The 11089-nt window shown below is 41.6% G+C and overlaps 1 protein-coding gene across 1 annotated transcript; it reads left to right on the forward strand.

The window, feature by feature from the left end:
* Positions 1-622: 622 nt before the first annotated feature.
* On the forward strand, positions 623-10736 carry PHTF1 (putative homeodomain transcription factor 1). Its single transcript, XM_009706572.1, is given in 15 exon segments — positions 623-812; positions 1060-1219; positions 2031-2156; positions 2973-3132; positions 4213-4386; positions 4467-4544; positions 5330-5539; positions 5923-6051; positions 6485-6757; positions 7467-7598; positions 7797-7883; positions 8841-8996; positions 9404-9499; positions 10149-10274; positions 10704-10736. Coding segments are annotated over 15 exon segments (2118 nt in total). The 3' UTR covers positions 10725-10736.
* Positions 10737-11089: the final 353 nt, after the last annotated feature.

Here is an 11089-nt window from a genome sequence, read left to right on the forward strand (position 1 = left end):
TCGCAGCTAACAGGCCTTTGTTTTCGGCTTCGTAGGGCTTCAAAAACAAGCCTAAGAAGAAGGGGCACATTCAGCCTGATCTGATTGACGTGGATTTAATCAGAGGTGAGTGGTCTGTGAGAGGGATGTCAGTGCCCGGCGTCCCCGCACAGCCGTTAATGCGTTGCCGCTTTGCTCAGAGTGGGAGAAAGGCGAGCCTGCTCTCTGGCAGGTGTTTTTTCTTGAACTGTTAGGCAGCTGCCCGGAGCCTGAGTCATTTGGCTTTCTGGCAGCAGCGGCCCCAGACCTTACCACCGGGGCAGGGTGCCGGTCCTTGCTAGCGCTGGTGGAAAAGGAACATTGAAAACCTGAAAGGAGAGGCAGGAGGAATTTGGGTTGGTTCAGCAAAAGCAGTGCTAAGTGGTTGGTGAGAGCAGACTTGGGTAGGTAGGGAAGGGTCAGCAGTCAGCGTGCTGAGCTAAGATGAGGGGCTACTTTTAGACGCGCCTGTTTGAGCTGCACAGATTGGACAAGTGCCTGACGTTGGGTTGCTGTCACCCTTCTGAACTGCAGCATTCTGGCAGGGTTTGGTCTTGGCCAAAGAGGAAGTCATAAGTAAGGAAATTCTTGTAATTTGTGATTAATGACTTGTTTGTTTTTCCTTTAATTCCAAGGCTCTACATTTGCCAAAGCCAAGCCTGAAATTCCCTGGACATCACTAACTCGGAAAGGAATTGTGAGAGTTGTATTTTTTCCATTATTCAGCCAGTGGTGGATACAGGTTACTTCCCAGCGTATTTTTATGTGGCTCCTGGTGCTCTACGTTATGCAAGGTAAGGGGTAGTGGCAGTCTGTGCCACAATCCTTTTTCTGCAAGGAATGTGGCATCATTTTTCAGTCCATAATCCAAAGCATAAGGATCCTATCTGAAACCAGCTTAACGTAGATTTCAAGATAGTGAATACTAGTGGCACTAGTATTTGCAGAAATTATAAAACAGAGTAAAAGTAAATAGTTAAGACAGAAGAACTGGGCCATGCTCTTAATTTTTTGCATTTGATACAATTTTCTCCTTTTCAGTCATAGCAGTTGTGTTGTATTTCATGATGCCCGTTGTGAATGCAAGTGAAGTCATGGGACCAATGTGCCTTATGTTACTGATGGGAACTGTTCACTGTCAAATTGTGTCCACCCAGATCAACAAACCTTCAGGAAACAATGGAGTCAACAGGCGGAGGAGGTGAGTGGGGTAATGCGTTCATTTGTTAGCATCAAAGCATATGATGGATTGCTCATGGTAGAATTTAATGGATGAATATCTTCTCTTCTATTTTTATGTAAATTTGTTATTTAACTATAAATGTGAAAATGAGTATTTTCTGTCTTGCTTTTAGTCTTCTTATAATCAAGGCAAATGCAAGTTTACTGGGCTATGATAGGTCTGGTTTAGTTGTCAGTTTGGGCCTTCTCTTTCTAATGTAGCTTTTTAATATAGTTTCTTTTTGCAGCCAGAGCAGGGCATTCTCAGCAGAAAGGCATCTTCAAGGTTTTGCAAAGGAGTCTGGTGTCCTGCTTTGGCATTAACTGCAGGGAGTTGCTGATGTGTACTAAGAACAGGGAAATGATGACAGAGATGACCGCGGTGGATTCATTGCTGGCAATTTCTTTGTGCCTGTCAGAGATGTTATGGTCCATCTGCTAGATATTTAACTGTTAGGTGTCTGACTCAGTTTAAACACTGATATAATATATTTGAACACAGGATGATGGATGTGGATCGAGTTTTGCCATTAGATGTCTACAGCAAAGATTTTTGTCCAGATTTTGTCTGTTGTGTCCTTTACTAGTGATATACTGATATCCTGTGGGTATATGCATAACTTCTGTTAATTCAAATAAAATTTATTTTATTTGGAAATAAGCATTCTGTCTGCAGGACTTAAGAAAAATAGCATCTAAAAAGCTGTTCAAATCTGATTCAGATCTTTTAAGAAAGACCTAAAAGTAGCTTGCTGTATGCAAATTTTAATTATAATTTTTTTAAAAATCAGGAAGTTACGCAAATCTGTGGGTGTCGATGGGAACAGTTGGCCTTCTCCTGACAAAAACAGTAAAGAAGAGCAGGCTGAATCTGCTTCCATTCTTAACAATTTATTTAGTATGCTTTTCCGAAGGAGGTATGTGATCTTCACTGGGTTTGTTGTGTTTGTAATGACACTGAACAATTTGATATCTGGGAAATGAAGACAGAACGTACACTGGCACTGACATGCCCAAAGTCTGCCAATTAGTTTCTCTTGAACGAAAAACACTCTTGGTATTGTAGGAGGCTGATTCCTCATGAATTTTTAGTGTGTCCTTATTAGGAGATCATACCGTATCTCACAGTATAGTTAAAACTGAGCATTAGATGAATTGCAGAAAGTGGCAGAGCTTATTTTTATTTATCAGATAAGTGACCTTTCTTGAATGTGTATGCTCAAATTATATTACTGTTTTAGCTGGTTTCCAGAAGTAATTGTGCCTTCTAGTTTAAGTTGCTTGCATTGTCATCCCACTTTACCACCTTACATTTTCTCAAAGTAACTCGAGGGAAAGGAGGATATTTCGTCTTCTACTGTTTTCTCAGGCCAGTTTCTTGATGTGTTTTCAACTGACGGGTTCTTTCTCTTGATGAGGACTTTCTGTCTTCTGAATTGCTTTTTTTTTTTTTTTTTTTCCAAAATAATAGTAAGAAAAAAATTTCCCTCTTGGTTTAGAAGTTCTAAGATACTATTAGAGTTACAAAAGAACTCTCCAGTAGAGTGAAGTGGATACAAGTATCTTTAACAGAATCTGGACACAAAGAGCCTACCAGCAGAAGACAATTATGTATTCCCTTAGCTATATATTGTTTAGTGTTGTACCTCTGTGACAAGTGAAAGAGATCATGAAGTTTTCCTCGAAGAGTTTTTCTCTGATATAAAAGCAATTAATTGTGTATTCTCTCATAGGATTAGAAGAGTAAAGTTGGTAGCTGAGAAGGGGACTGAGACAGAAAACGGTGTGAATGCTGTGAATAATGGCATGAAACGTAGACATACCAGATCTGAATACAGGCTGTTGCACTTCAAAGAGAAAAATAAACTTTCCGATGGGGAAAAGAGCCATCAGGTACTGGCAGGAAAGATCCATTTGAAGTCACAAATTTCAGTGTATTGTGTATGTGCCCAAAAGTTCATTGATACTTAACTGTATGGTTTGATCTAATACAAGGTACTCCCTCTTTCTACTAATCTTTGTTTACATATAGGAAACCTAAAAATCCTTTTTACTTGTCAACTGAACAGCTGACATGATGCTGATACTTCACTGTCAGCATCTTTTCATCTGCTACAATAGTCAAGTATGTCAAACACAGACAATCCTGGAAAATGTCAGTTTTACCACAGTGCTTGTTTAGTTGTAGAGACTTTTGCCCACAAGATGTTCAATTAAGGAAGACTGCTGCTAATGATTAAAAATAAATAAATTAGCAATTTTCAAAAGCAGTTCTGTAAAATAATTTGCCTTGGAAACTGTTTCCCACAATAGCTTTTCAGAGGGGAGGCAGAAAAGTAAAGACTGAAACATCACTTGGGGAGAGAGAAAGACAGAGATAAGGCATCATGACGTCTGTTGAAATCTCTAAAGCATAAAGCTTAGTGGAGTTACTGTTGAGGCTCGTCTGGGTCGGTAGGATGTTAACTCCCACATGAAGAACTTAGATTAGAATCTGTGCGGAACACTGTAGTGCTGTGCCATCCCAACTCCTCTATAGGCATTTGGAGAGGAGCAGAGCTAGGTGTAGGGGCACACATCTCATGATTTTGGATGTGCTAGCCACCAGCTTGTAGCTACATCTGTCCTCCTTGGCTTAAGGCTGCTGGTAAGACATAGCCAAGAGCTGCTGCTGCCTCTTCCTCTTCCTGCCCTTGCCCCAATTCCAACTCCACCCCACCCAAGATTCCTTCTCATTACCTCTGTGGTAAAGCAAGGGTGGGGGTAATGAGTTAAAATTTGATGTTTCTGTGGTGCTAAGCTGGATTCTGTTTCTGCATGTTCTGTGGAGATCATCTGCTACTGCCTTTTGCAGGTAATTAGAGACTCTGTATACCAGTGTAGTAGCAGCACTAGCTTTGAACCTTTGGTTTGATGCAATTCAGGCTGGTCTGTATCAGTGCCTTAGTCATATTTTGACTGCTGTATTTCTAGGATGACTGCACCAACAGAGGTGGCGTTTCTGATGAGCTTTCGAGTGAGGAGGATGCTGAAGCAACGGCACAAAGGAACTTGTTGCACCAGAACTTAGAAGGGGTTTCCAGTGACAACAGCTATGAAGACAAGAAAAAAAGGCCTATTGTTTCTCTGAACCAGGCTGTCTCACAGGTACTCATGTTGAATTTATGCTCTTTTCCACACGATTTTTTGCCACAGATAATAAGCTGGCTTTCCTTTGATTTTGGCAGGTCAAGCAAGCCCTGAAAGGTGCCAGAGACTCTGATAGTGTCGTGGAATCTGAACTCGAATCCACATTACATAGTCAGGTATGGTCATAAATTCAAGAGACAGCTTTACCGAGCCTGGCCAGTGCAGGGACATCCTCCCATAAGAACGGACCATTATTAAGTGATAGTGCTTCAGCATCTTCAGGTATAAGGTGTGGCCTCCCTCCCTGCTTGTTTGCAGCTCTGTAAACTTGGCTCACAGTTGTGAGTATACTACTTTGTGTAACAAAAATGAAACAAACAGATCACTCTGTTGGCAGTGTAGTATGGTCCAAGCTGCCTCTAATTGCTCCTGTTGAATTGCTACAGTTGCTCTTGTGGTTTGGGAGGCTGTACTCTAGGTTTTATGCTAATAAATTTTCATTTTAAAATGAAGGTAGAAATCTATTCTGTGATATATACTAATTCACTTCATTTCTTTGTTTATCTTGCCCCACCACTCCTCCCACCTGAAAATAAAATAGAAATATATGAATATCAAATTATAAATATAAAAATCTATAAATAAATATAAATGAAATCTTAAAGTAGATTATGCAAGAGCCAGAAAACTTCTGCATCAGAATAAGTCAATTTTTATTTCGTAAAGTTGGGAATAGAGGTGGGGAAAGTAATGCTATCCGTGTGACTTCCTGTGTAGGAATGCTGGTTGCAAAAACTATCAGTGAGTAATATTGTCTTTAACAGTTTGCCCTAGGGGGGTGTGACAAGGAGTTCTCAGCTGCTGCAGGAAGCTGATTTAGCCGATGGCTGGGGAGGAGGAGGAGGTGGTTCTGCAAATTGAGTGTGGGTCTGTGCTGTGTAAATTTTGCTTTTCTTCAAAGGACTCGAGGTCCTGCATTAGTGTGGGATCCCAGAGCTGTAGTGTGACCCGGAGAGACTCCGAAAGTACTCGCCATGACTCTGAGACAGAAGACATGCTTTGGGATGATCTGCTTCACGGGCCAGAGTGTCGCTCGTCCTGCACCAGCGACAGTGAGGAAATGACTGTGAGAGGTACCAGGCGGGATTTGAAGGAAGATGTTTTCCAGCAGGTTTGTCGATTTGTATCCAGTAGCTGAGAATACTATGAAAGATTCCACACACCCTGCCCCCGCTTCCCCCCCGCCTGCCCAAATAATACGAAACACACATCTGAGTGCTGTTGGTATAATGTGAGCAGCCTAATGCTGGATGAGCCCATTCAGTCAGCCATGCTAGTCACACAAAGTCTGGAATGATCTAAATAGTATCACTGATCAACTCCCTCTTCCCCGCTGGTATTACCTGGACCACTGCTAATCCCAAACCAAAGTATTTCACCCAAACACAAATTTGGAATCCTCCTCTCAATTGAAATGCTTTCTGGGGAAAAGCGTTATTTAATAGCGGGACAGAAATAGATTATATGCCTTTTACATTCTTTTCTGTTTTATAGAACCATTTGTTTTGGCTGCAGAATACAAGTCCAGCATCTGCAAAAGTGAGTGCACTGATCTGGGAAGGGAATGACTGTAAGAAGGTGGACATGTCTGTGCTGGAGATCAGTGGGATTATCATGAGCAGGGTAAGAGGGCTGTAAGGCATTGCAACATCTCTCCCTCGTGCTTTAAGAAACCACCACCAAAAAAACCTGAAAATAGCTATACGTGCAAATACAAAGCACAGTATAAAACTAGTCCCTCCTCAACTGCAAATACAGTTGTCCGAAAAGTTCTTACTTAATTGCGTAAACCAAAATTTAGGAGGTCCTGTTGAAGACCAATGAGTGCTCATTGTTGCTGGTTGTGTCTCTGCAGTGTGCTGAAGGTGGTGGTTTTATTATTTATTGACTGATTGATTGTTGTTGGTTTTGGACAGAAATGGGTGGAATTATTTTAGGCTATGTGCTTTGAAGGGAAGGGGAACTGAATACTTGGTAGAATTAACACTGCCACAACAGCATGCCTTTTCCTTGATGCAAAACCCCAAGTAATCCTATTTTTGTTCCTGCTTGCCAGGTTAATGCCTACCAGCAAGGAGTGGGGTATCAAATGCTGGGAAACATCATCACCATTGGATTAGCTTTCCTACCATTCCTCTACAGACTCTTCTGCACAGATAACCTGGAGCAGCTGTGCTCCATTTCTCTAAAGGAGCTTTTGCACATCTTTTGTGGAGCACCTGCTAGCACCCCTGTCATTGTTTTGTCTGTGATCAACTTCCTTGAAAGACTTTGCTTAACCTGGATGTTTTTCTTCATGATGTGTGTTGCTGAGAGAACATACAAACAGGTAGGTTTAACTGTGCTGTTACCTTTCATGAACCCTGGGGCAGGCGTTCTACCAAAACCATGCTACCTAGCACAGAGGACACTGGCAAGACAAGCACGTCTCAGCAAGCTGAAGCGTCAAAGTTGCTAAGATGTCCAAGAAGTTTAGGTAGGGGAGTCTGGCAAGACTCCTGTTCATCAGGCACAAACTTAAACCTGTCAATACCCTCCCTGACCCCTGCGCTCCCCCTCTTACCCTGCCCCCAAGGGAAAAATAACCTTTTAACATCTTGAAATGTCACTCTGCATGGAACCGAACACTTCAACATGGAGCTGTTTGGGAAGAAGAAAAAGCCTGCGTAGTTGGCCTGTTCTAAGATGGAGCATTAGGTAGTTGGCTGCATTGCGTTCAGCTCCCTCAAATCTGTGGGCAGTAGCTTTGTTGAATTGGTTCTAACTGTGGCATGGTAGGCAGGCTGGTGTTATTTACTGCTTTAGCGAGAGCTCTGTGGCTCATCTTGTATAGCAACAGCAGTTCTACCTCTGCCATACACAAGATGACTACTCCTATTTACCCGAGAGGTCGTGCACCAAGGTCCCCCATTAGGCTTCCTCAGTGTGTCACAAGGCTAACCTTTTCTGCCAGCTACCACGAAGCAATTCCATGCAATCTTTTTTTGGTTTTGACTAACTTATGCTTGTGTGTGTATGTTTTTGTTTTTAATTTGCAGAGATTTTTGTTTGCCAAGCTTTTTAGTCACATTACATCTGCTCGAAAAGCCAGGAAATACGAAATTCCTCATTTTAGACTCAAGAAGGTAGAAAACATTAAGATCTGGTTATCCCTTCGTTCCTATCTAAAGGTGAGTTCTGGTCCAAGATTTTATTATTGCAGGGGGTGTAACTAAGTCTCTAGATATGTGTACTTTATCTCATTGCTGTCGGGCACTTTGGACAGCGCTGCTTGAATCGTTAAGCAATTACAGCTGTTCATGGTGCACCTTGACTTCACAGCTCTGCATCCAAACCTTAGACCTGACTCAGCGTCTTTGTTTCTGCAGAGGCGAGGCCCCCAGCGATCTGTGGATGTTGTCGTATCTTCAGTCTTTTTACTGGCTCTCTCAATTGCTTTTATATGCTGTGCCCAGGTGAGATTTTTTTTTTTTTAAGTAGGGGGGAAAACCCCCAAACTACTGGAGGCTTTTCTTTTGCCAGCCTACAAAGTGCTTGAACTGTGTATTACTTTGGAGACGAACAGCTAGAGTGTTTTGCATTTTTTAAAAGCTTTGTAATGTTCACTTGGTAATAAATATTCATTCTCTACATTTGCAGAAGAAAGTCTGGGTTTTTATAACCATTAGGAAGATTTCAGGACATAGGCTTTTGTGTGCAAAGGAAAAGGATATTCTGTCAAAGTACCTCAAGTGTTCACAGGAGATTTTATTTAAGAGGGCTGGCTGCAGCATCCTCTTTAACCACTGTTGTTGAAAAGCAGGTCAATAACTCTTACTTACACCTTTTAATCCTTCACTAAACCTTCTGTTACAGTAAGCAGTGTTAATACTGGGGGCTGTTCTCTTGGTTTCTTTGTTTTTGGCAAGACTCGTTTAGGCAAGTTCTTGATACCACAAAGCTGCAGTTGCAGTAAGATTGATGATTAGTAGATACTGACTTGCACTGCTGTGATGGCTTTTGTAAGCCACAGACTTCTGGAGGGAGTAATGACAATCCCAGTCCTCTAATAGACCCGGTGAGTACATACTGGGAAAGGCAGAATCAGCTTCGCCTGGCTGTGGTGGTCTGAGGCTGCCAGCGGGACAAGCACATGTGAAAGGAAAGGTATTTTATTGCCTGCTAACTGGAAAGAGGGAGAAAAGAGAAAGAACAAGCATCCTTTTCTAAGCAGAAAGGAAAAAAAAAAAAAAAATCAAATTCCAAGCTAAAGCCAGGTTAGAAACCAAAATGTTTTACTTTAACCTATTTACATGAATGAATTACATTTCAAGGGAAAAACAGGCAGTAGCTATAGGGCAATGCTTTTGCACTTTTCCCAAGGGCAGGCAAGTTACTCATTATTGACATGGGTGTTTTTTTTTTTAATACAGGTTCTTAAGGGTCACAAAACATTCCTGAATGCAGCTTACAACTGGGAGTTCCTAATCTGGGAGGCAGCACTTCTTCTCTTTTTACTACGTCTGGCATCTTTGGGCTCTGAAACCAACAAGAAATACAGTAATATTTCAATCTTGCTCACTGAACAGGTATCTCCATTTAGCTTATTCTCCCTTTGGCTTTGTGGCTTGTTTGGATATAATTATTGCATTTCAAACCAGCTTAAATATTGGAATCAAATTTTAAAATTTAGACATCAACCCTTCTTCTGGATAGAAGGCAATAAAACACTGTACAGGCAGGGATGGACAAGCTGTTAAACATGTGGATGGACTCAAATTCCAAAACTCTATTTTTGTCTCTGGGTCAACATGTGTTAGCCATGTCAATCTGAAAAATAATTATCACTGCTAAACTCCTGCCTGTGGATGCATCATTTCTTTAGAAAGAGTGACAGTAGACTGCAAAAAATGGCTCTGATTTCCCTCAGTTAGAAAGTAGTTGCGGGCTAGTGCTGGAATATTAACATCTGGTCTGTAATGTCTCTCTGTCACAGATAAACTTATACCTAAAGATGGAGAAGAAGCCAAACAAGAAAGAACAGCTCTCTCTAGTAAACAATGTTCTGAAACTATCCACGAAGCTACTGAAGGTAAGCTACTTTTCCTAAAAACGTACAGTTGCTAAGTTTTATGCAAGCAATGACTAATGACAGTGACTGTGTGTTTTTTCTCTTCCTGTTTCTCTTGTCTTTGGATTAGGTAAGTTCTCACAAAGGGAGTTTTTCCTGTGCTTCTATAACTATTGGCATAAGATCAAGCAGTACAAGACTGGTGTGGTTAATTAGTGCTGCAAACATTTGATTAGTAGCAGCTTACTACAATTTAGATGAGTGAGAAGAGAGGCTAGTATGAACACAGCATGTCTCTTTACTTACTGCTTGAATCTCATTTTCTTTCAGCAGCTTCGATGTTGACAGTAATAGAGTAGGTATTTTGGAAAAAAAAAGACCATAAGCTGAGTCACATAAGTTAGTCTAGACAAAGTCTATGGCCTATTGTGTCAGGCTCTTGTTACACAGCTAGTGTTGCTACAAAGGAGATTTTTCAGATTCAGCGTGGCTGTTAGAAAACATCTTTAAGCTGGGAGGCCTGAAATATAGAGTGGGAATTTCTGTACATACTTTTAAGAAAGGATACAGAGGTAGTGCATGGTTAGCAAAGTCTGCCAGAGAGCCAGAATTATGCTAAAAGTCAGAGGATTAATTGTTAATGGACTTCCCCCCCTGCCTTTCACTGCAGGAATTAGATACTCCATTCAGGCTGTATGGACTGACCATGAATCCATTAATCTACAATATAACACGTGTGGTAATACTCTCTGCTGTCTCAGGTGTTATAAGTGATCTTCTAGGATTCAATATCAGAGTAAGTATATGTCCCATACAAACTAACAGGCAACATCTTGTAGGGGTCACTTTTGCACCATTGCCAAATTCCTCCCACCCACCAGAAAGGTTGTGGGTTTGAATCAGGCTCCCTCTGTGTGGTAATTCAGAGAACAGACCATGCTGAATTGAGCCAGTTTGGGGCGGGGGGTGGGCAAGGACAGGGCTGACTTGAAGTTTCAGCCCTGTTCAGGTCTCTGGTGCCCACTTAAAGCTGTTAGTCAGAACCCTGGGTTCTTTCCCTTTAGAATGAAGACACTGTCCTCCTGTGGCTCACACTTAAATTGGAGCTTGCTGAGCACAGCATTCAATGCAGGACAGGCAAAGGAGATCGAGTCTTACCTGTCAATGAAAAGCATTTGCACCTACAGCTTTCAGACCCATACTCACTCTCAGTATCTCTTTTCAGTTATGGAAAATTAAACCGTGAACTGACCAAACATCAGCACTTGGCCCTCTCCACCAGACAGACAGACCAGAGAAGAGAACCAATAGCTTGGGCAACAAGCAGAGGTGCTCTCAAACTACAGAAATCTGTAACTGCGATTTTTTTTTTTTAAACAAAGAGATTCTCAGTGTATGCATCAAAAGTTTTCCCTCTGCTTTACAACATACAGAACAAACTGGTCTAATCAGTCAAGTCATCCCATGGCATACACACACAGCAAAACAGAAGTAATGGGGCCAAATACTAGTAGCTGGCACCAAAAATAGCAGGAACCATGTACAGACAGCGTGGGGCATCAAACATTAAAAGCCATGCGAGAGCTCCTACTGCAGGGACACCAATGATTG

This window comes from Cariama cristata, unplaced genomic scaffold (genome assembly GCF_000690535.1).
Source record: "Cariama cristata isolate BGI_N322 unplaced genomic scaffold, ASM69053v1 scaffold13548, whole genome shotgun sequence".
Classification (NCBI taxonomy): Eukaryota; Metazoa; Chordata; class Aves; order Cariamiformes; family Cariamidae; genus Cariama; species Cariama cristata.